Genomic DNA, 26,372 nt, shown 5'->3' on the forward strand with positions numbered 1-26,372 from the left:
TTATTTTTTGCAGTGAGCCTGGAGCTTGTCCATTTAGCTAGACTAGCTGGCCAGGTTGCTGTGGGGATTCCTGCCTCCATCCTCCATGCACTAGGATCACTGGGAATTGCCATGCCTACCCAGCATTTGCCTGAGTTCTAAGGATTCAAACTCTGGCCTCGTTGCCTGCACAGCAAATATTTTTCTAGCTGAGCTATCTCCCTAGCCCATGTAAGTTTTAATTCCCACATACCTAAAAACGAATTTGCAAATATTGTAAGTACTACAATTTCCAAACAATGACCCCTCAAGATGCTGGTTGGGGTCTGAGTAGGCTATGTCTGTCTCTGCCTCCCCAGGATCAAGATTACAAGTGTGTGCCACTGTGCCTGGCTTTTTAAAGATGGGCTCTGGGGAATCAAATTTGGTTCCTCACAGGAATGGAGCTACCTTCAGAATCCTGGGGACGCTTTTACAATGCAAGTGGTACCAATGCCTTTTGTCTCCAGCTCCCTTCGACTCCACCTCCTTGGTACTGTAGCCCATTGGTCACAACCTCCTCAGATGAGCACTGTGCCTCCATAAGTAGGTCAGGTCAGGAGGTGACCCGGAGCCTTCTTTACCTTGGACATTTTCTTCCTGGGAAGCAGGAGTTTGGGAGTGTAACTCAGGCACCCATCAGCATTTCGACTTCACTTCCTTTCAGAGCTGGCAAATGTGACTAGCACCTCTATTTGGTGTTACAGCAATTATCTTTGGAACCTGTCACAGGTTCAGCGTTCAGGCTCCTCCTCTTAGTGCTTCAGTCACTAAGGACAGGGTGGGGAGCTCTGTTCCTCTCTTTAGTGACAGCATCATGGAAGAGATTTGTTTGCATCAGAATTCAGCAACACTGCAACAGCAAGCACTCATTCCATTGGTAGGTATATCTGAGCCTTACTACGTTCCTAGTTGCAGAGGTACAAAATGTGCCTTTAAAAATCTTTCAACCCAGTGAGGATTTAAGTACCATATAGTCAGCATTCAATATCCATGGGGGATTGGTGCTAATACCTACCATAGATGTCAAAATCCACAGATGCTGAGGCCCCCTATTTAAAGTGATGTATACATACATTTACCTACAACCTGTGGTAACTCTATTGTGAGTCCTTTTTTGATTACTTATAATACTTAACCCAATTTAAATGCTATGAAAAATGTTATGCTATCTTTCTAAAGAATAATGACTAAAAAGTATATGAGTTTCCTACATATTTAATGTATTTTTCAAATATTGTTAATTCATATTTTTTAATCCATGTGTATAGGACCCAAGAATAGCAAGAGCCAACTGTATATTCACTACTATGTGATAAATGATCAAGCAGTTATGTATAGGAGCCCAGAGGCCATTGAGTATCATGCTGGAGATGATGCCTGAATTGAGTCTGGAGAGAGCTGAGGGGTGGGTAAAGGTGAACAGGGTCCTGCATATACAATGAGTAACGTTGGCAAGACTAGGCTATGTGGAAAACCACAGTGAGATGCAGCCAGAATTCATAAGTCAGTCCACCAGGGTACAAAGTAAGAGGCAACCATGTGAGTTAGGAGGCAGAGGTGGATCATGGAAAGCCCCTGTGCCATGCCCAAAACCCTAGGCTTGATAAAGCAAAAGGAGGAAGTAGAGCAATAGAGTTAATGAAGCAATAGAGTAATGAAGTCAAAATCTCTTTGTGGGTAGATAGTGCTGGGTTAATTCTGGATTATGAAAAATTCTGTATTGAAGTTTAATGCCTTCTAAAGTTCATGTGTCAGGAATTTATGCACCAGTATTATAATGCTGGGAGGTGGGACCCTATAGAGGTGACTGGGTCATAAGGGTTATGTTCATCTAAGTAGACTGTCATCATTGCAGGAGTGATTAAGAATTAAATGAAGGGAAGAGATTCAAGAAATATTGGAAGCTCAAATCTCAGGACTTGGTGGTTAACTGGCTGAGGAGGACAGAAAAAGATTATGCATTGTCTTAGTTAGGGTTTTTATTGCTGTGAAGAGGCACCATGACCAAGGCAACTCTTATAAAGGCAAAAATTTAATTGGGGCTGGTTTATAGTTTTAAAGGTTCAGTCCATTATCATCATGATGGGAAGCATGGCAGTGTGTAGGCAGACATGGTGCTGGAGGAGCTGAGACTTCCACATCTTGATCCGAAGGCAGCAAGGAGGAGACTGTCTCTTGTAGGCAGCCAGGAGGTGGCTCTGGTTCCACATTGGGCAGAGCTTAGGCAAAGGAGATCTCTAAGCGCATCCCCACAGTGGCACACTTACTTCAACAAGGCCATACCTCCTAATAGTGCCATTCCCTATGGGACAAGAATTCAAACACATGAGACTATGGAGGCCAAACCTATTTAAACCACCACATGGATAAGTGAAGGTTTGGGGCTTTGGCAAACTTTTGCTGTCCAGCTCACTGTTCACATTGAATGTATAGTCTGAACAGGCTGCACTCTTGAGTCCAAGGATGGCTAACAGAACTTCATCCCAAAGGTTATCTCTATGCAATATTTAGACATCACTTCTTGGCAAGAAGTCCTGTGACCAGGACTGGAGGTGAGGGTAAGAGTGAACCCACTTCCAGGCAGTGTTCTGGCAAGGAAGTCTGGAATCGTTCCCCAGTTCCAGATGGCCTAGTGAGGTTCTTCAGGGGAAGAAGCTGAAAGCAGGCGTCCAACGGTAGAGGATGGGACGGAAGCTATCACAAGTACCGGCTGTGGTGAGCAGCCTGTCAAACAGCGGGTGGCCAGCCAGCCAGGGGAGTGCGTGGGTCATTTCATTTCCTCCCCTTTGGCTTTGGACTTACGTCAGAAGCTTATTTCTTTTTCTTTTAGCAAAAATAATTATGAGCAACAATTGACACAGCTCCCCTCCCTCCAAACAAAACAGAACAAAAAGCCCAGGACTCTTTATTCCAGCTCTTTGTCCTCCCTTATAAGCAACAAGCTTCCCTTTGAGCAGCTCTGTCCCTTTCCAGATGGAATGGACAGAAATGCAGTTTAGTTCACTCCAGGGAGCAAGAGATCCCTCCCCTCACTCAGGACACCCTGCTCCCTAGCATGGAACCCTATACGGATGTCACTTTTGAAGTCACTGAAGACAGAGGCAAAGCAGTCGGTCCGTGTGGGCACCAGCACCAGACAGGTAAACTACCATTCTTGTGTGAAAGCCCCAGAGCACTCAGGCTTGTGACTCAGGAAATACATTAGCTTAAATGTATGAACTGCACACCTGAGGGCTCAAAGCGACCTGTCTAAGAATGAGATCCAGCAGGCATGGCGATGAAGAGATGCCTACTTCAAGTTCTTAGTGTGTGCATTCGCTTAACTAAGCCCCAGTGATTTATGGAGTCAGAATGAGTAGCATTTTTACTCATATTAAAATATGAGGTCATTGATAAATATTATGAGGACCTATATTTATGTAAGGTATGCAACCCACTATTGTTAATGCAAAATCCAGGGTCCAAGAAATGTGTAATGTATTTGGAAAACAGACCATAAAAATTTAAGTATTTCTCTCCCTCTCTTATTTTTTGTCTCACTCTGTAACCCAGGTTGTCCTATAACTTGCTACATACCCCAGGCTACTTTTAAAAGGCTGATGATGCTCTGCTCTTTGACAATTTATATACTATTGAACTGCTCTTGACTGGCGAGCAGTACAGACCATGGTGATGTCATCTGGGACACAGAGAAACATGGATGGGAACTAAGGTTATAAGAAAAGTCTTTGCAGAGAGGCTGGCCATGCGGGCTCAGCTCTGGTGTGGATATGCAGAATGTAGCTAGAGAAAATGATTACTAATTGTGGTTTGCTGCTCTTCCACTGAATGGAATATCACACGTATCAAAAGTTAATTCGTAGTTGGAATATGTAATCTTCACTTCAGAAAAACCATCCGTGTTCCTATCAGAAACTGAAACCCTAAACGAAAGACTTAGTGATTGCTCTGTGGGAACTGATGTCTCTTCCTCTCCAGAGCCTCTACCTGCCTGACCCTCTCCTCCCTGCTTTCCTGCATCCCACCCACCTTCAGTGACTGTTATTAAATGTCCACTAATTTTCAACCAGCTGATACATAAAGAATGAGATATGAGTGGATTGGTTCATTTTTATGTTTCAACTCTGTACATTTTAAATAGAAAAGAAATTCAATAACCTCTGACAAACTTACATATGTTAAAGGTTTTGTAGCATCTTTCTCCAGTTTCTGGCTTTCTGTTGAATTCATTGCTCCAGAAAGCAATTTCCCAGAATGCTGGTGATCTCCTACGAATGAGTGGTTGGCAGGACACAAGAAGAAAGCTTGTCCCTGCTACTCCCCTACATTAGATGTCTCCAGAATGACCTTCTCGTTGAATCTTCTCCAGTACATCATTAAGTAGCCAAGAGAATTTAAGAGTTTGGAGAAATCTTATGCATAGCCTAATAACTCAAGACAACTGTGAAAATATTAATAGATAATGATTTGACTTCCACAAACACATTTGGAAGCAAGGCTAACAAATACAAACTATAGACCACTCAGTCACAAAGCAAAACAATCCACAAACAAGCTCCCATGTCTTTTCTTCCCTTTAGACCGCTCTCTGTGGGGATGGCAGCCCTCACTCACAACCACTAAAATACTTTCCAATCACTGTGAGTGAACTCACGGCTGGCAACCATGGGCAGCTCTGATGCTTTTTCTAACCAAGTTCAAACCCCAGTAAGACTGGTTCTGTCTTGAAAGGGGCCATCTTCATATTAGCAAGAATGACTCCTACCCTCCTTTGTGACCCTAAATCAAGAGTCTTGGCTTTCTATTATACACAACAGGTTACACCCGTCTTTATCCACCAATAGATAATAAATTTCTCAGTGTTTTCATACCATCATTAGGAATGTTAGAGTTCATTATGGTTAAAATGGCTTTTCTCCCTAGCCAAAAAGACATTTTTAAAAAACGTTAGCTAGGTGCCAGCACTGAGTCAGGTCATGGAACAAAGGAATTCGTGAAAAGGGCATCGCAAGCAAAAGGAGAAACTTGGGAAATAGCCAGAGGGCATGACGAAGTCCTTAGAATGGTTGGCAAACAGGGTTTAAATGAGAGAGAGTAAGGGCAAACAAGTCCAGATAAGCAAGTGGGGCTGGGTACAAAGGCTGGAGTCCCAGAGGGGAGGAGGAAAACCAGACAGAAGTTATTTGATCAGTCCAAGTCACAAAGGGATTAGTGCCAGGCCCATGAGTGTCCCCAGCACCCAGATGCAGCATCCTCCCATCAGCTCAGACAGCTTTATACTCCCACGCTCGTCTGGGACAACAAGCTGGAAAGAGATGGCAATCTTGGTTGGTGAGAGTGTCCTGATAGTATCGTCTGCAGAGCTGGACCACATGAAGCCTTTCTTCGTACTTAGCACGGTAGCCTGAACAGGAAGAGGCAAGGAAGCATAAAAACTGAATGGAGCAAATGTGACATTCAGCACAGGTCTGTGACATGCTCCAGTGGCTAGGGCACGGATACTTGGACCCACCTACAAACTACTCTCAGAAAATATCAGGTGTCGCCAACCCTGCTGTGTGGTCTCTTGGTACTTTATCTTGAATATCAAAGGACCAATATCATCAGTGACATCTGGATTAAAATAGCAAGCACAGGCCCTGAACAGAGGCCCCATAACAGAGGCCCCTGAATAGACACCTGAGGAAAGATTCATACCCAAGAGCTCATGAAATAATGTTCAACTCTTTACTACGGCAATACTAAAGGACAGACAAACTTTGTCTTTGGGTTAATCTGATAAGAAAAAAAATTAAATGAATGTAGCAACTGGTGGGCTAGAGAGATTTTTAAGAGCACTTGTTGCTCTTGCAGAAGACTTCAATTCCCAGTACCCATGTAGCGCCTCAAAACCGTCTGCAGCTCCAAGAATCTGATGTCCTCTTCTGGTCTCTGTGGGTACTGAATACACAAGTGCATAGATATACATGCAAGCAAAACACCCACACAAATTAATTTTTAAAATAGGACAGTAAGATGGGAAAAGGGCCTTTACATGGAGACAGACTTGACAATCTTCCTCCACAGTAATTTGATGATGTGTTTCATAAGCAACTAAAACAAGTCTCTTCTTTGGCTTGCCAAATCTACTTCAAAGAAAGTTATTCTGAGGAAATTATGAGAAATGTACACAAGACCAGTTTTAAACTATGTTCATGTCAACATCACAACTGTAAAAAAATTAAAAAATAACTCATGTATCTGACTATAAAACAGATATACTGGTAGACTGTTGATATAGTTTAACAGTGTTCTTAACTATAATGCTAAATGGAATCATAGATATACTGCAGTATTTAAGGTATGAGAACTTTTTTAAAATACAAAACCAGCACATTAAGAAAGTAGGAAAACAATATAGTCAGAAAGCATCTTTTATTTTACCTCCTATGATCCTTTTATTTTTTTATTTTGTGTTTGTTTTGATTTTTTTTTTTTGTTTTGGTTTTTGGTTTTTTGAGACAGTGTTTTTCTGAGTAGCCCTGGCTGTCCTGGAACTCACTCTGTAGACCAGGCTGGCCTCAAACTCAGAAATCCGCCTGCCTCTGCCTCCCAAGTGCTGGGACTAAAGGCATGCGCCACCACCGCCTCTATGATCCTTTTAAAAGTTACATAATTAAAATCAACAGTGCTGCCATGACCTCTCTCCTTGCTCTTACATTATATAAGTCCTTTGAGCACTTTACAACACTCAGCACAGATCCATTTCAGTAAGATAATAAGAAAATCCATTGGCAAAGTTCAGCTGTATTCAGTGGAGTAGCTAGTTCCTCTTAGCAGCCAACACCTGCTTTTTTCTGCTAAGACCAAGATGACAAGGTCTGGAGATTGCGAGTGGGTTGTTGTTGTTGTTGTTGTTGTTGTTGTTGTTGCTGCTGCTGCTGCTGTTGTTTGTTTGTTCTTTACTTCAAGATTTTTTTTAATTTCCAAGTTTTCTGTGTTGCATTGAATTATATTTTCCATAAAGTCAACATAGAAAAGCTTTATAATGGCAAAGCAGTTCATTTTGTCCACGTTTGAAGGATCCTGCCCTAATGCTAAGAATTCCCTTGAAAACAAATTCCTGTGTGTTACTTCTGGCTGGGTGTTTTACTTGTCGATTTTAGGTGACAAGGAACGTATGCTAGTTTCCCATAAGTGGTGGGTGGCACATTGTTTATGTTACAATGGGAAGTGAGAAGACAGCTCAGGCCCTGGACAGTCAGTTCTCAGGAGCTGAAAGTTGGCAGCACTCTGGTACCAGTCAGTGAGGTGAGAGTCTCCAGGTCTGGGACTCAGAGTTTCATCTCTAGTTCTCCTTGTTCACATCCATTTCCACGGCTGGTTTCCTTCTCACACCATCCACCTCCGTCCCTGGCTTCTGCCTGTCTCTAAAGTTGCATCACGGGCTCTATGTGGTACTGCACAGTGCCCCTCCCTGTGTTTCTCTCAGCCTCTTGTGGAGTTAGTTTTAATTGTCATGGTTTCAAGACAGGGCATGGCATGATTAAACTGTTGAGCATATCAGCTGTGTGACATTCTTGTTCCAGGTTAGCTCTTGAGTCAAGCACAACTCGTTGATATGGTTCATTAAGTTCAGGAATGCCAAAAATTTGGGATCCTGTAACCCACAGCACTGCAGTCATTCCTGACCACTTCTGTACTGATGTTTCCCAACACACCTTGGGCTGCCTGTGGTAGTCTTCAGTCTCAGGGAGATCCTCCTGACTGCATTGGTTCTGTGGCTAGGTTACATTTTGTGATGTTGATAAAGAGAATAGATACAAGAGCGTTTTTTTTTTAATTGCTATCTGATTTTATTCATTTATTTTGGGGTGTTTGTGTATATACCATGCATGACACGCGTGTGGAGGTCAGAGGAAAACGTGCAGGAGTCAGTTCTCTACTTTTTGTGTTCCGGGGATGGAACTCAAGTCCTAAGGCTTGATGGCCAGGGCCTTTAACTGCCGAGCCCTCTCAACAGCCACAGAGTGATTTGAAACAAAACAAAACAAAAGGTAGAGACAGTCAGGTTGCTCAGATCTCTTCTTCTACACCAGATTATTACTTTGTTCTAGAAGGAGGAGAAGGAGGGAGAGGAAAAGGAAGAAGAAGAGGAGGAGGAGGAAGAAGAAAGAAAGAAAAAAAGAAAGACTTCAAACCAAAGAGATGTTGACTTTTAGGGTCATTGTTAGACTATCAGCCACACCCATTTGCAGGTGCCAAGTGAACAGCTGTTCTTGTTGCTGCTTCTCGTCTCTAAAATACACTTGGCATTGACTTTTCATTCTTGAGAAATGGGTTGGTTGTTTACACGTCAAGAAAGATTATTCTGCACCTATTCACATCAAAGACATACTAGATTCTGGTGCTCTGTGTGCCACCAGGGTTATGGTGTCATTTGTAATATTCAAAGCCTTTCTCCAAAGACCTACTGAGACTTTATGAATAAGTATTCAATATACTGTAAAGAATGAGCCCAATTTTTGTTTCTGGGATTCTGAAAGGATTGAGATAATAGCATCTAGCCAGGTGTTGTGGCACATGCCTTCAGTCCTAGCACTCATCGGGCAAAGGAGGGTAGATCTCTTGAGTTTGAGGCTAGCCTGATCTACAAAGCCAATTCTAGAACAGCCAGGGGGCTACACAGAGAAATTCTATCTCAATAAGTAAAAACAAAAACCAAAACAAAAAAATAGATACTAACATCCAAAAGTTAAAATTATATCAAATAACAAGGATATTACCCAGAAATATCTTTAAAAATATTAATACAAGGGTCTCTAGTTGGTAAAATGGCTCAGTGGGTAAATGAACCTGCTGCTGAACCTGGTGGCCTGAGTCTAGTCCCTGAGACCCACATGGTGGAAGGAGAGAAGCAACCCTAGTAAGTTGTCCTCTGGCCTGCATGAGCACACTGTGGCATGCACACACCCCCAATAGCTCCATGTGCCCATCCTCACACACTGGGGCTTTTATAAGTTTCTAAAAACAAGTTACATAATTTACATGCACTTGTATTTCTCTCACTATTACTTCATTTTACTTCAAGTACAAATTTTATGATAAGATTGAAATAATATTTTACTAAAGCACTGTCTCAAGGAAAGATTTTCCTTCAGAGCCCAAGCTTTCCTGAAAATGCCCTGCACCCTGTCACCAACCCATGAGCTTGAATGGCCCCACGAAGCTCTCTGCCAGTGACTCCTGCATGACTTGCACTGTCCCTGGTAGGAAGGCAGAGAGCCATGTGACATCGGCAGTGACATTGGGAAAACACAGGCTCTTTCTCCACAGTCCCAGAAGAGATGCCCAGTGCGATACGTTCTTCCTCGTGGCTTGCATGCTTGATCTGTGCATGAGGGCAGCTTGGGAAAAGCTCACATATCTCATACGAGATGTTAAAAATGAAGCTAATGCCAGGCAGACTGAAGACAGTGTCCTAACACCTTTAGGACTTACACAGTACAGAGCATTAAGTGGGTTGAATATGATAACTATGCATTGTAATCACAGGATAAGAGGTGAACTCTCTGCCTAGACCCAGAACAAGTGCAGGAGAATGTGGCTTTTTGGTAGCTTGTGAAAACACCTCTTTCTGTCTTCTTTTTTTTTTTTTCTGGCAGGATGTGTCTAAGAATAAGCATTACATTATATGTGGGAGTGAGGGAACATGGTTCTCGTTCCTGCTGCTGTACAGGGTGGAAGGATGCTGTGGATATACTCAAGTGGCTATAGCCTGTTACCTAACCACATATGTAGCCGTACAGAGGATGTGGGCAGAATTCAAGATGCAGTTGGCTTTGGAGAACAGCCACAAATAACATAGTAAACAAACCCAAGGTGTTGAGATCACACACTTTGGGCTGGAGAGATGGCTCAGCGGTTAAGAGCACACTGGCTGCTCTTGCAGAGGTCCTGAGTTCAATTCCCAGCAACCACATGGTGGCTCACAACCATCTGTAATAGGATCCAATGCCCTCTTCTGGTGTGTCTGAAGAGAGTGACAGTATGCCTGCATACATAAACTAAATAAATAAAAATTTTTTAAAAGAGAGAGAGAGAGAGATCACACACTTTGCCTGAGAGTCCTTTATATGCACTTCTGCACCTCTAGAATCTAACATTCAGCTTGTGAGTCTTAATGGAGATGTCTGAGCAACCATATGAAGGGAAGTAAGGGGGGGCAGCTAACAACTTTAGCTCCTAATTCCCTTGTATTCCTTATTTGACTATTCAATAACACTCATTCCCTGCCTGCAGGCTGTGTGAAAGATCTGGCCCTTGGCTTGGGACATTGACAATCTATGAGGAGAGTCAGTCAACATAAAAAAGAGTTAGAGACTCTGCGGAGCATTTAATTCTGGGCAAGTGCGGAGTAGCTCAGGCTCCAGGGTTTATATAGCAAGCCAGACATAATCTACCTACTTAATGAAAGGGGTTTGAAGTTAGTCAAACAGTTACTTATTTCATTCATCTTTTTACAACCATGACTTATCTTTCAGTTTCATTTCCCTCTAGTATAGGGATCTGTGGGTATTGAGGGGGTTGGCTTCAGGATACACCCCCCCTTATATACCAAAATCAGAGACACTAACATCTCATATATAAAATGCCATGCTATTTGTATATAACCTGCAAAAAAAACCTTCCAGATATTTTAAATCATCTTTAGATTACTGAGAATAACTAATACAATGCAAATGATATAAAACTACACAATGCAAATGTATGTAAATATACAATGCAAATGATATGTAAATAGGCATTGTGCTGCCTTGCTTAGGGACTAATGGTCAATGCACAGGGGAAGCCCAGCAACATTGCTCTTGCATCCTTGTCTCCAGTTGGTTGAAGCCAAGGATAAGGCCACCACAGCTATAAAGGACTGGCTGTGTTATAGTACCTCCCTCTCTGGACTCCCATGGTGATGAGATTGTCTACGTGGACCCAATGTGGCAGTTGTCACTTAGCATATGCTTAACATTTCCAGCTCCCTTTTTGGGGAGCAAGGTGAAGTTACTGGGTATAAGTTCCCAGGGTACTCAGTTGCATTACGAAAGTACCAGACAAAACACAAAACAGTGCCTTCATCTTCCTTCAGGCTCTTGCCTGTGGGAGACAGTGCTGTCTTTTTAGTTGTTTCATTTCAATTGTGTGTCCAATCATTTCAATTGTGTGTCCAATCATTTCAATTGTGTGTTCAATCAAGAGAGAAATCCCAAAGAGAAAAGGCAAGAAGAGGAAAGGACTGTGGATACCAGAGAAGGGTGTGAGGATACGTCCAGAATACAGAGGCCCTCTGGAGACAAGGGGCTGAGATCTCAGAGAGAGCTAACTACATTCTTTCATGAAGGTTGCCCTCCCAGACCTTTGTAAATGTTTGCATAGAGTCACAGCAAGGAACCTGGCAGTGCAGTCAGTCTCCAGTTCAGCATTTCACACATGAAGAATCAGCTTCAGAGAACAGAGCCATTCCCACAGTCATGTGCCCTCCTTCATCCTCTACTTACGGAGAGCTTCCTGAGTCTGCCTGTGTCGGGCATCATCCAGAAAACAAGGCAAATAGAGGCCTCGCTCTCACGGGCTGCATTGTGTGAGGGCAGAAGAAACTAAATGAAACAAATAAATGAAGAAGATTAATGAAGTTAAAACATACACACACACACCAAGAAATTTGAGAGACAGTAACTGCAGGTAGGAGAAGAAATGATTAGTTTTGAAAAGCTAAGGAAGGGCTCTGTAAGGTTGTGACATTTTACCTAAGGTATAAATGAGACAAAAAAAAAAAAAAAAAAAAAAAAAAAATGCCCATGCGACAAAGTGACAAAGTGGGGTGGGGAGAGGCATGGACGCTAGTGCAGTGCCAGATGGGAGCTAGCTTAGCTCCCTAGAGGAAAGAAATAGGTCAAAGGCAAAGAAAGGAAGACTTTATGATTAAGAGTGGTCAAACTGGCAGAGGGCCAGTAACATACAGTTTCAAAGACGACAGGTTTCAAGTGTGTATGGTCATCAGGGTAAGAAGCTATGGAGAGATTTGAAGGGAGGAGTGATCTGAAAAAGCCACAAGAGTAGTGCCTAGGAACTCTTCCTTGTCGCCCTGACGAAGTCCCTGCCACAAGCAGCTCAAGGAAGAACAGGTTTATTTTGGCTCATAGCTGGATGATGTGGTCTGTTGGGTCTATTGAAGTGGGGAAGGGAGGGAGTCTTGGCAGCAGGAGTGTGAGGCAGCTGATCCCATGGCATCCACAGTCAGTGAGCAGAGAGAGAGATGGATGTTGATCCCCTCCCCTGTCACCATCCCTTTCTCCTTGTCATTCATGGACCCAGCCCATCCATGAGATGGCTCAGTTGATGAAATGTTTGCTGTAAAAGCAGAGAGTAAGTTCAGATCCCCAGTACCTGTATAAAAAGTCAGGTATGGCCACTTATGTCTGTAAACCCAGCACTGAGGAAGTGGAGACAGGAGGCTCCCTGGAGTCCACTGGACAGTCAGACCAGCTGAACAAATGAAATCAAAATTCAGTGTGAAACCCTTTCTCAAGAAATAAGGTAGAAGGCAAAGACATTAGCTATTGACCTCAATCTTCCTATGTGTAGGCACTTCACCTATGCCAGACGTAGATCTGTATACACAACTTCCTTCATCCTCAGAGAACCTCAGGAAATATCATCAAGCTCATCCTCACTTTATAGATAAAAAAAAACCTGAAGCACAGAGATTGAATTGTTGGGATCCAGGAGTAGCCACGCAACCCGCTCAGACTCTGGGTCTCAGTTAAACAGGGCTGGGTATTGAACTCATGCCCCAAGACTGTTCTTAGACTTGGGAGCTGAAAGCCATGACCACAAATGCTGTCCAGGGTCAGTTTATATAGGGAAAAACCATAATGAGCTCATAAGCAGATATAGGGCGGGGGATGCTGCTAAGGGTGGTCGGCCTTTTCCCAAGTCTGGTTGATAGTTTAGATGTAACAGTTCAAGCTGACCTTTCTGTCTTGTTTGGCTCTGAGGGAAGGCTATGGTTGGGGAGTTTCCAAGAAGAAGACGAAGGAGCCTCAGAACCTAGCAGGGTATGTGGGCAGCTGGACCCTGCTCTGGGTGAAGCTGTTTTTCTGTGTTGATGACTGGCAGGCATGGAACAAAATGGTTACAGCTATGCTGGGACGGGAGGAGGGGGGTGGCAGGCTTCAACAAGAATTATGGTTGATAAGGGTTGGCTCGGTGTTCAACCCAACTAGTATGAATCTACTCTCGCAGTTGGTGATGACTCTCTGCTGGTTCTTTCCATGTGGGATCTCTTTCTCAAAAGACACCAGTTGAGGTTTGGTTTTTTTTTTTGTTGTTGTTGTTGTTTTATTTGTTTGGGTTTTTGCTTGTTTACACTGAGGTTCCCATGCTGCAAGAAGTCTCCAGTTTTATATCTGCCATATTCTGTTGGTCTAAATAAGCACTAGGCCTGCCCAGATTCCAGAGGGCTGTGGGAGAGCCCCTAGATCTTGATAGGAAGAGTGAAAGAGTCACAGAAAAAAGTATGTATTTCCACTTTCCAGGCAGGAGAGGAATTATAGAGGCAAACAGTCCTACAAATGAAAAAAAAAAAAAAGAAGTCAAGAAAGTTAAATATTTGGTCCTGGTCATTCATGCACATCCTGACCCCTGGCCCTGTGGTCTTTCTACTATCTAATGAGCCTAGCCAGGTGTGGTGGCACAGGCCTTTAATCCCAGTACTAGGATTAAAGTACTGGGATCTCTGTGAATTTAAGGCCAATCTGTCCTCTGGAGAGAGTTCCAGGATAGCCAAAGTTATGTAGAGAGACTCTGTCTTAAAGGAAGGAAGGAAGGAGGGAAGGAGAGAGGGAAGGAGAAAGAGAAGGAGAGGGAAGGAAGAAAGGAAGGGAGGGAGGGAGGGAGGGAGGGAGGGAGGGAGGGAGGGAAGAAGGAAGGAAGAAGGAAGGAAGGAAGGTGACCAGGAGGGGTCAACAAGCATCCGAGCAGGGAAGACAAGGAAGAGATAGGGGACGTGGTAGCCACAGTTCAAAGATGCAAACTACAGACAAACTAAAATTAACTCAGGAAGATGAAAATTAGGAGATGTGGCATGGTGAGGGGTGCCTGCATGGTGGAGTCATGAGCAGTACAGGGCAGAGTGAAGGAAAGGCACTTGGGCTTGGAACTAAGGGCTGGGCCAGCAAGAAAGGACCTGATCTAATGTAGTCTGCTTGATCACCCTGAGGGTAAAACAAATTAGAAGTGTAGACAGCAGTCCCCTGTGATATGTTGAGTCAGGCAGGGCTAATTAAGCAGACAAGCTGTGTCCTAGTAATTTACCTAGATGTATGTCATTTCTAACCTTGGGGTTCTTCTGATTGGCTTAAGTGGACAGTATGCCCTGATTGGTTGCCTGGCTATATAACAAAGCAAAGCAATAGAGTGAGTCTCCTGTGAGCTACTTAGGAACTCCATTGAATTCTATTCACAAACAGAGGCTCAGTCAAAACAAGGCCAGGTGAGGTAGAAATTTCTGTCCTGTTTAGAGTGTCCCTGTACCCTCGCTTTTATGTTCAGGGCTTTTTCTTACCTGTTCGTGGTGAGTTACTTGGTATCATATGTTTGAGATAAACGCACAACTCCGGACCATGTTGATTGAGTGAATGTTGTGCTCTTTTCAGTCAGCTGCCATAGTGCACAAATTATACTTCACTGCCTACGAACTGGGAAGGCTAGCTCCAGGTCCTTAGCAGGTTGAGACTTTCAGGCCAGGCTTAGTTTCTTTATCTCCTCTGCCTTTGTTCCAAATGCCAGAACTCATTTCCTTTTTGTAACAGTGAACACAGGGCCACCTTTGACAACCTGAACTTTGAACTTCCTGGCTCCTGACCGTGCCTGTTCAGCCAACTGTCCTGTTTGCCAGTCCCAGTCACGCTCAGCATACTTGTATTTTATTTAAATGTCTCTAAAATTGTTCTGAATCATGCCATTATTGCAAATGTAGGTATCACTGCTTCCTGAATTTTATTTCTTATTGCCTTCAAGAAACAAATATAACATCATCATAAATTTATATATAGATTATACCTACTTCAGCCCTAGCTAGAATTGTGTTTTTTATGATCCAACATTCAAAGTTTAATCAAAATAAAAATCAAAACCCTGTTTTAAAAAACTTAGAAACGGATTAGAAAAATCAAGACTTTTTAAAATGTCTGATTCCAAAGAAAAGGTCTTGATTCATAAGCTTAGAAGAGCATGCAATTGCCAAAACACAAAGTATAATCACTTCATTGCTTAGAAATGTGGCATATTTTATTGAATAGAAAGCAAACATTTTCAAAGCAAAGTTTAATTACTGTCAATTATAAATGAGGAATCTTTAAAATATTACATAAGGAAAATAAGAATCATTGAAATAATTATCTGTAGCTTTCTAAAGAAGTCTTGTACCTTGTAGCCTAATTAATGACCTTTGAAAGGCATTAATTTTGGTTTTATGTATCACAAAGAATCACAAAAAAATGTTTTGACTCTTTAGCCTAATCATTCTTTTTCTGTCTGAGACGATGGAAAGGTGGAAACTGTATGTTAATTACATCAGTGTTTGCTAGAGGACGGCTCAATGGCTTCTTTCAAGGGGTGGAAAACATATTACCTTGAATATTTAGTGATGTCTCTGAAAAATAAGCAATGTTACAAGTGGTGTGTGTGTGTGTGTGTGTGTGTGTGTGTGTGTGTCTCCAAGCACCAAGCACACCTGTGGAAGTCAGAGAACAATTTGTGAGAATAGTTTTCACCTTCTACCACGTGGGTTATGGGAACTGAACTCGGGTTATTAGATTTGGTGACAAGTGCTTTTTCCTGATGAGCTATCTCATTAGCCCTAAAGGTGTTTCTGATAAAATGTTGTTTTAGTGTTAAATATGCTAGATCTCTATAAATTGTGTCTTCTATGCATTATATCAATAAGAAATCTAGGGGTCTTCCTTGACATGTACTTTTAACCCCCAAATCATTCCCTCTCCCTAAAAATTCTATTTTTCTTCAGCTCCACCATTATCAACCTGGTTGAAATAAATAGCATTTTCTACTTGACTCTTTAGGTGCTGACTGGTCTTTAGTCCCATCCTGGAATCTATTCTCTGCCTGTAGCTAAATGCAAATCCAATGTCTCTCTCTCTCTCTCTCTCTCTGTCTCTCTCTCTCTCTCTCTCTCTCTCTGTCTCTCTCTCTCTCTCTCTCTGTCTCTCTCTCTCTCTCTCTCTCTCTCTCTCTCTCTCTCTCTCTCTCTCTCTCTCTCTCTCTCTCTCTCTGTCTCTCTCTCTCTCTCTCTCTCTCTGTCTCTCTCTCTCTGTCTCTCTCTCTGTCTCTCTCTCTGTCTCTCTCTCTCTCACACACACACACACACACACACACACACACCATTGCCTCAAATGCCTACCGCTTTACCCAAATGCTACATAAAACTGTGGCTGGCTCTCTAGACTCTCCTCTCATTGCTATACTCTTACTCTACCTAGGCAGTTATCTACAGCCGATACCCTTCTGCCTAGGATGCTGTCTTCTACTTAGGACACTGTCTACAGTTGATATTCCTCTGCCTAGGGTGTGTCTTCTGCCTAGGACACTGTCTACAGTTGACACTCCTCTGCCTAGGGTGCTCCCTGTAAGAACTTTACCTCATCCACCTTCCACTCCATCTCAGGGAATCTTCATTGCTTCTCTAGAGCAGGTCCCCTTGTCACACTCTCTTGTGACCTCTTTACTTTTTTTTTTTTTTTTTTTTTTTTTTTTTTTTTTTTTTTTTTTTTTTTTTTTTTTTTTTTTTTTGTGGTTTTTCAAGACAGGGTTTCTCTGTGTAGCCCTGGCTGTCCTGGAACTCACTCTGTAGACCAGGCTGCCCTCGAACTCAGAAATCCACCTGCCTCTGCCTCCCAAGTGCTGGGATTAAAGGTGTGTACCAACACTGCCCAGCAACTTTTTTCTTATTTATGACTCTCACATACCTAAACATTCCCACCCCAGAAGAATTTAAATTCCATGAGAATGGGGACTTGACTTGTCCGTTGTTCTTTACTGAGAGGACTAAGTCGCAGGCACCACTGTTGCTTAGCTAATCTGAGACCCTGTGAGATTCTTGTGGCTTTCTCCTCTTAGACTTCAGTCTCCTGAGGAGAGACCATTCTGCTTTGCCTACAGTGGCGCCTCAGTCCTGGCACAGTAGGAGGCCATCTCCTAGTGTATATCTGATAAATTTACCATAACTATGTGAAAACATAGAGAAAAGCCACAACAGCAACAGAAACTGTTAGAATTATAAAAATGTGACTTCTCTCAAAATGATAGTGTAATAAAAATTCACAATTAAATTTAAAGAAATAGCTCATTTAATACATTGCAATTATAGATTACATGTAACACAAAGGCTAACTGTAGACTTCGTAGTTACAATTATTCTACTGTAAAAAAATTAGATGTTTCTATTTTCCTCTAGTGTATCTACATGGCTGTGTCATGTTTACATGGCTTGAGTCGTAGATTAAGTTCTATGTTTTCTTTCATGCTATACTTATTGTCCTGAGATTCCACATCGCCTACGTAATTATAGTTAGCAACTACATGGTATTCATTTCCATCAGTATACTTGAGAGTGGTTCTTACTTTAAAATATATTTCCTGGAATAGAACTCAGAGTGTATATGTATTCACAGAGAAATATAGATGAGTAACTTCACTGGCCACAATATGGTGATGGTCATGTCATACTTGACATGGGACTGACTATGAGTATTTTTTTTTTACAAGAGAATTCAAGTTGTATCATGCTTGTAAGGGAGAAATTCCTCTATATAGGTTTATTCAGGGCACCCTAAGTCATGTAGTTTCTGAAATAAGATGGATATGCTAGAAGTTGAGGATGGTGCTGGGTTTTGGGAAACCAACAGTTAGAGACAGCTCTGAAAAAATGAAATTTCTAGACTAATGAGGGACATTTTAAGTGAAATGCTAATATTGATTAGAAGCAGATCCTGGGGGTGTCTCTTTTCTGTTAGTACCGGAGATGGCAATAGAGTCAGGAGTGACTGACCAGGTAACAGGAAGTGACAATAGCAAGAAGAGAGGCACCTGTGCAAGTATGTAGGCTGTAGGCTGAACATAATGACGCTGCTGCCTAATGCTTTTCAAAATGCAAGTCTGGGCAGGATGACCCCTGGCTTCTCTAACACTTTTTATAAAACGGCGGCGGTATCGTAGCCTCAAGCAGGATTGAGTTACAGTCCTCTTGGTTCATTGGTTTTAACTCCAAAGTGCCCACTTGGCCATCATCTTGCTTGTCATCTTCTTAGCAATACAAAAATCCAACACTAGAGCCAGGCCTGGTGGCTCAAGTCTATGATCCTAGCACTTAGAAACTGAAGGAAAAGGGTTGCTGTGTGTTCAGCGCTCCATAGCAAGACCTCATCCCAAAACAAAAGACCAAACACACACACACACACACACACCACATACACACACACACACCACATATACCACACACACACCACACACACACACCACATACACTACATACACCACATATACCACACACATACACACACCACACACCATATACACACACACCACATACACATACACACACACACCACACATACCACACACACCTCACACATACACACACACACCACACACATACCCCCCCCCCCCACACACACATACACCAAACACCCTAATACTTGTGCTTTCCAGAGGACCTTGGACAAAGGGTTACAGTTACTGGAACTTGAAATAATTCCCCAAACACTAGAAATCCCCAAATTTAGAAACCAACAAGCCCAACATCTTTGTCAGTGCTGAACCATCTGCTTTCAGGGTTGGCTGTGCTTCATCCAGAGCCATCTCCCTTTAGATTAAGCACATATTACTTTCAAACACTTCTAGAGTCTTCTTGTGAAACAACTTACCTTGGAGAGGAATTGGTTAAGAACTTAAAACAACTTTTTCTTTGGAAAGACAACTAAGTAAGGAAAAGGAGGGGAAAAAGAAGCCATGTTAGGATTTCATGTCTGGTATCTCAAAAGTATAGCCAGGTGCAGACATTTGCTTTCTGGATGCTATTTTCATCCATCCCCAAGTCGACCATTCTGATTGCTAACACTGTTCTCATTCATGGCCTTTGTGTTAAACAAATTTCATCATCTAAAGCCATGGAATACTTTAACAATCCACATGTATGTTAGCTTTAGTCGCTGACCACTAAACGGATGAGTACAAGTCCCATCTGTTATGTTCCCCACAGCCTACATAGGACCTCAATAAACATTTAGTTGATTAATGTTGCCCAATAAACACTTAATGTATTAATGAATAAGCGAATGAGTAATCAGAACCAGAATATTCCGGTTTCTACATGTCATTAGGACATCTATCATTTAGTTGCTTTACTAGACCAAGTCTTAACACATTGCTCAACCAGGTTTCTTGCCATTGACACTGTGATCATTTTAACCACCAGCAGATGCGTTTTGGGTTGTCATGTATACAGAAGACTACACCATATACAGAATTCATGTAAATATGTACACCATGATCAAAAAGGGTTCTAAGTACGACAACTTCTCCTCAGGTTCTTAGCCTCAGCTGCCTCTCTGGTATGCAAAGTTCAGCTCATTACGTGAGTCTGCTCCAGTTAGGGATAGATTGGAGTAGTGCATTCATATTAATTTTGACTTTTTTTTTTTCAGCAAACTTCAAAAGACAAAGAGGGATATCAGATGGCTTCAAGGAGCAACTGGTGAATGGTTTGAAGAAATTCAAAGAAAGAAGTTTTGCAATGAAACAGATGTTAACCAGATGTTAAAACCACCACTTACATATAGGCTACAGAAGGGGATGGCAAAAAATGGTGAGAAAGAAAGTAAATTTTGCTTTAAACTATCTTCTCCTTGCTTCGTAGTATAGTATCGTAGACAATGAGTCCAAGCATCTGCAATTTAACCACTTTATGGCTAAGGACTGTTATAAGGGTCTAAAGTTTGATATGATAGCATTTACTGGACAGGTGCGTGATTTAGCTGTGATTATGGTCAAATTATTTCTTGATAAACTTCAATATGGTTACCTCTGAAGGTTCAATAAAATTATGTATGTTAAGAATTAGCCTAAGGGCCAAGGAGACGGCTCAACAGGTAAAACATTTACTGTACAAGTGTGAGGATCTAAATTCAAATCACGAGAACGTGCATATATCTGGGCACAGTAAGCCATGCCTATAATCTCAGCTCTTCTGTGGGAAGATAGGGAGCAGAGACAGGAGAATCCTCCGAAACCTCTGAACCGGCTACTCTACCACACAGCGTAGCAGCAGTACCAAGGGAAGGTAGAAGACTGATCAGTTAAGGATCCCCCGACCTCCACAACTGTCATGCCTATCAACACAACGGAAAACTTCAATCAAAAGAATTTACATGAGCTGATTGTGATGGCCTTTAATGCCAGCACTCAAGAGGCTGAGGTGCTAGGATTGTCACAAGTTCCAGGCCAGTCTGAGCTGCAGAATGAGACCTTGCTCCACCCCACCCTACACCTGCAAAAAGAAAAAGAAAAAAGAAAAGAAAGGAAAGGTGGAGAATTAACCAGGATTGTAGTAAGCAGTTATCTCAATGGGAAGATGATGAAGAGGAAGAGGAAGAGGCAGAAGAAAAGATGCCTGAGGGTTTCATATCAGAAAGAGGAAAGCTGGTGGAGGAGACACGGCCTAGAGACTCAGTAGTCTCCAGTGTGAGGTGTGGTGAGAACCTACTGTAGTTAGTGAGAGCCGGCTGTAGTTAGTGAGTGAGAGCCTGCTGTAGTTAGTGAGTGAGAGCCTGCTGTAGTTAGTGAGTGCACACTTGACTGTGGCTGCCAGCCTGTCACTTAACTTCACCGAATCTGAATGAGGGTCATGAAACCTGTTTCCACAGGATAACTGTGGGTGTGGCAAACATTCAGAAACAGCAAACTCTAAACTAACCCTTGCTACCGAACTAATCTTGTGGACTACTTTTGCATTTGTTGATATTAGTAATATCCTGAAATGGGCAACAGTATTTCTGAATGTATAGGAGGATGATAAAAATCTCCAACTCTCATAACAAACCAATCAATCTAAAAGGACAAATCAGATTTTTAGTTGTGTGTAGGGTGTGTATGTATGGCAATGTTCTGCTGTTAATCCCAGTCCCAACCCAAAATTCACAGTTTTAGATTGAGCATGTGTATGCCATGGTGGCTTTCCTATCTTGAACTACAATATTTATAAAGTCAGTATTCACAAAAGGATTATGGTATTATGGTCTTGTATATGTTGATGGGCCTTCAATTTAAAATTGCAAGCTCATATATAAAGTTATATGTTATATAAATGTTATACAAATATTATATATACATATTTCATGCATATACATAGAAGTCAAATATATATGAATATATATATTCATATGTATGTATTATTAAATATACATCAAATACCACACCAGAATAGATTTTGGAAAAAAAATAAGAAACATTCTAAATGATCTCATTTCCCTTTTATTTACTTTCTTTGGGGAAAAAAAGTTACATGAAAACTCTCTATGGTTTCAAAGAACTGAAATTTTCTAAAACATATTTAGTCAGCAAGATGTGAAATGAATGTATTCCCTGACTTGCTAGCTTGGATGTTGGGCATCCACATAGAAGATGTAATGAGAAAGACCCACAGAGCTAGCTTTGTGCAAAGAATCCTATACAGACTGTGGCCAGTGACACATAACGAAAAACGTTCTGCTTGTGCCTGAATCTTTTCTCAACCCAGCAGAACCATTGGAGCACAGAGCCCTGCATTTTTTATGTCACATGAGGTTGCTAACTACTTTTAGATTTCAGAAGGAAAGGGAGACAAAAGCCACACTTCCTTCTTTAACTAAGATTTATCAGAAAGCCAGGAAGAGCAGCTATAACCTATAGCTATATAACCCTATATACTACAACCCCAGTAGGATTGCAAGTTTGAGATCAGCCTGCTCCCACCCCCTCCAGACTGGGCTTTATAATAATAAATTGTCTCACATTTAAAATGACCAAAAAGTACATTCATTTGAATTTTTTTTTTAAAAAAAGAAATGGTCTCATGTAGCATAGTCTGCCTAAAATTTAGTGTGTACCTTGAGCTTTTCGATTGCCTGCCTCCACTTCCCAAGTGCTAGAACTATAGGCAGGTGGCATTCTATCAGTCTATCAGGGTTGGAGATAGAAGCAAGGTCTGTGTGTATAAGGCAAACGTGGCACAACCTTCCGGTCCCTGTCTGCCTGTCTGCAAGTTTTTAACGATACTTGCTTTTTCTTTCTTTTTTTTTTTTTTAGATCCGATGGAATTACAAACATCAAGATCTAAAAGCCTAATAAACCAAAAACCATCTGTTTCTCCCCGAATGAGCTTTCGGTCATCCTTTGCTTCACTGTTCTCATTCAGAAGATCTGGGAAGGAGACGCTTAAACTTCAATCTCAGAGACCAAACGGGTGAGTTTAACTCAGGTCATGTGACAGTTCCTAGGTTATGTGGTACTGAGGCAAATAGTCTGTTTGGCGTTCAGAATGTCCGATGTTTGTTCTTAGAATTAAAGTCGGGGTAGTCACGAAGAAGCAAACGGTATCTCACTCACCTCAGGACATTTCTTACAGACTGTGAAACTTGGCTCACCTGAATGCCAACTTTTTAAGCAACAGCTAACATCCCTGGTGGTGAACCTGGAGAACCATGGGTTAAATGTTGGGAAAGAGTTATTGACAGTTGTTCTGACGAGCCTGGAGCAGAGGCGGGGCCTTGGCTAGGAAGATAAATTTAAATCGCTGCTTTTCAGTGAGTCTGTGGTTTTATCCATAAGTAGACCTGACTTAGAAAGATCAGAAGAAAATAAGTGTCAGGTGGGTAAACGAAGGGAGAAAAATCAACTCCCAAACAAAAAGGAAAATGAATTTGAATTTGAGAAATGCTAATGCCACGGTTCTTGAGTGGTTGCCCAGAATTTCTAGCTAAGGAGAAGGAGGGGCTACAGGCACCGGTGCGGACGTTCTGGTTGAAAGCTGCAGAAATCAAAATCAGTCCCTCTCCACTCCGAGGAGTGTCGTTGTGTTGCTTTGAGGCAAACGAGCAGGGTGAGCTGACTCCTGAGTATTTTCCGCGTGTCTTTCTGGTTGCAAAGCTTCCCACCCTCTTAAGGTGTTGGCTTGGCACGTGATGTGTTCTCTCACTGCCGAACCATTAAGATTGAGTTGCAGCGCTAAATCAAAGGTGTTGGAGGTCACTGTCCCTGAAAAACAAGCTGCAGCAAGCAGCTGCTGGGGCGTGTGATGAGGCTTCACCAGGCTCCAGAGCACCGGGAGCACCTAGACGGTTTACTTTCGGCTTTCACCTAATGGAAAGAGCTGAGCAAAATGTAGATCTGTGGGACTGTACCTACCACAACCTCTTGCCGGGAATACTCTTCATCGGTGAGTTGCTTTTTAAAAAAAAGCAAAACAAAACATTTGGGGTGATAGTAATTCTAGTTGTTTGGAAGATTTAAAACTGAAAAATATTTTGTGGTTGCTAGGAAGCATTTTTCCCCCCCAAGGAGAAAAGTTGATTGCCAGCATACGGAGATCAAGGATTTCACTGTATTGTCTTGGTTTTTTTTTGTTTGTTTGTTTGTTTGTTTGTTTTTTTAAAGGGAGAGTTTCATAGAGCAGAAGGAGATGGCTTAGGAGACCAGGGAAAGAGACCGGGGAAAGTGGAAGAAACTGTTTACTCCATAGGCAGTTTTTGGAGTTTTATTTTTTCCAAGCTCATGTTACAGATTACTGCCAAGAGTTGATCAATGACTATGAAAGATAAAGATCTGGGATCTTCATTCTTGGTATGTGTTTTGGCCAGAGGGCAAACAGAAAGCTTGCAAACTCTGTTCAGCACATGTCCTTCTCAGATACCTAACCGGACTGACAGACAGACAGAATACAGCCTGGAGATAGGCATCGAATGCCCAGACAGCAGCAGCTTTAAATACATCTTTCTTTCTTAAAAAAAAAAAAAAATTATTATTATTACTATTGTGTGTATAAGAGAGAGAAAGACAGAGACAAACACAGAAAGACAGATGGCATGCATGCACCATGGCGTGCATGTGGTGGCGGTCAGTGGACAACTTCCAGGAACTGGTCTTGTCCTACCTTGTGGGATGAGGATCAAACTCTGTCAGCAGCCTTGGGAACACAAACTTTTACCCAACAAACCATCTCAACAACCCCAAGTACATCTCACTTTCAAACTTTAAATGGGAATATTTAATATTTATCTTAACAAGATCACTAATAGTGATGTGTCTTTTATTCACTTGCTCTTTTTTTTTTTTTTTTACACAAGATATATACTGTAGCTTAGGCTGCCCTGGAACTCAGGTAGCCCAGGTTAGCTTCAGGCTCACACTGATTCTCCTGTCTCTACCTTGACAAATATTTGTGCTACCAGGTCAGAATGTAACAAAGTATATAGACTATTGTTTATCCTACAAGGTCTCACAGAATCATGCAAAAAGTATGCTCTTTTCATTTTTAAATTTGAACTTGACCTCAACGTTTGGATAAAAATCTAAATGCGAGGGAACAAACATTTTATTTTATGTTGGGGGTAGGAGGTGTCATATACCAAGACAGCTAATATGAGTTTATGGCCTCTCTAATCCCATGTAGCCTTTAACTTTAACAGTTCTGATCTTTAAAATACGAAAGCAGCCTTTAAAATGTGTTCTAACCCAGAAGCTGTTCCTTGTCTGAATTCTGGAGGGGGACTGACAGGATCTGGGAAGGTCAGCACAGAGCCTTCAGGATTCTACTTTGTCAAGCCATCAGGGGCTTACAAGGGCTTGCCTGCCACGCCTGGTACCCTAGAGAGTAGTAAGTCAGCAAAGCTTTAAAAAAAAATTGTCCCCACTTTAATGAATCATTTTAATTCCTTCTAGTATAATTTATGCTACAATGTTAATTTTTAAATCAATGTACTTTTAAGTTTATTTATTTTCATCTTTTTCCTTTATCAAATCTTATTTGTGGTTATTGTAATGAATATTTGAATATCAGGCACAAAAGCCAACATTGAAGTTGTTAATATAGCCATAAGATAAGCATGAGTGATGTGGAAGCATCCACACCTCGAACAGACAGTCCAGAATTGAGCATCTTGATTTGACTTTCCAGAGCAGTATTCTGGTCAGGAAAAGGCAAAAACAAACACTAAACTTTATATGCAAAAGATGAAACTCTTGATAAGTAAATTCTCCTCTGTTTTCTCCTTCTTCTCTCTCTTCTTTGTGTTTGTTTGTTTGTTTGGGGGTTTTGTTTGTTTTTTTTGTGGTCAGATTTATTTATTTGTTTGTTTTTATTTTAAGTTTTATTGCATTAAAATGAGAAAAGTTACATGATTTCAATTTATCTGAATTTGTTAACATTTAAAAACATATTTTAAGTAAATAGAATTAAATCACATTCTTGTTTTCTTTTTGTACCCCAACTCCTCTCAGAGACCCCCACTTCAATATCTATATCTTTTTGTCATATTCTTTAAAATTTATAAAATATTATAACAATAAAAATGAATATTATAAAAGTTGCTTGATATGAAACAATAATCAATTTAACAGTCTTATGTAGATATTTGTCTACAGCAATACCGAAAATACATGTTTTTCTCAATATAAATTTTATATAACTCCAAATGTATTAACTGTATATTTCAAAATAATACATCATTACTAATATTTTCTTAAATGAACATAAATATGTAAAGTGATTTGTTTGTTTGTTTTGTATTTAGTAGAGCTTAAAATCTTGGCTCTTACTGTGATAACTTGGCTCTAACTTGATACAAGAGTTACAAACATCAAGCAAAACATTCAGTCTTACTCTTTGTTGTTCTCTTACAAACCCCCTCCCAATTTAATTGTCTATATTTTGGGGGGAATATAAATACTTTTAAAATATGTAAACTGTTCTGAAAACCATAGTATAGTGTAAAAACACAATGTAAACAATACTACTAATAGAGAGGCTGAGATAGGAGAAGCAAGATCTCAAGACCATTATGTTGTACACAGCAAGACACTATCACAAACAACCAAGCTGAAAGTATATATGGATTGTATAATATTGGGTGTATTTCTCCAATTACCAAATTAGAGAGACCACTGGATGACAGTCATTAAATTTCTAATTCCTCATATTTCTGAATTTCAATCGATTAGGATATGTTGGTAATATTAATTTTCATATTAAGATATTAAGAAAAAGTAAT

At 41.2% G+C, this 26,372-nt stretch overlaps 1 protein-coding gene across 4 annotated transcripts in view; it reads left to right on the plus strand.

Moving 5' to 3' along the window:
* The window catches only part of Exph5 (exophilin 5), a 96,791-nt gene that overhangs the window by 30,436 nt on the left and 39,983 nt on the right, over positions 1-26,372 (plus strand). For 3 of the 4 annotated variants that reach the window (XM_031343529.1, XM_031343527.1, XM_031343528.1), the window contains exons 2-3: positions 19,776-19,936; positions 22,414-22,570. In XM_031343529.1, coding sequence (XP_031199389.1) covers positions 19,776-19,936; positions 22,414-22,570 — 318 coding nt within the window. Of the gene's footprint in view, positions 1-19,775; positions 19,937-22,413; positions 22,571-23,316; positions 23,543-26,372 lie in introns of those variants that run through there. The other variant, XM_031343530.1, reaches the window with a different exon arrangement.

The sequence above is a fragment of the Mastomys coucha genome, unplaced genomic scaffold (genome assembly GCF_008632895.1).
Source record: "Mastomys coucha isolate ucsf_1 unplaced genomic scaffold, UCSF_Mcou_1 pScaffold23, whole genome shotgun sequence".
NCBI lineage: Eukaryota > Metazoa > Chordata > Mammalia > Rodentia > Muridae > Mastomys > Mastomys coucha.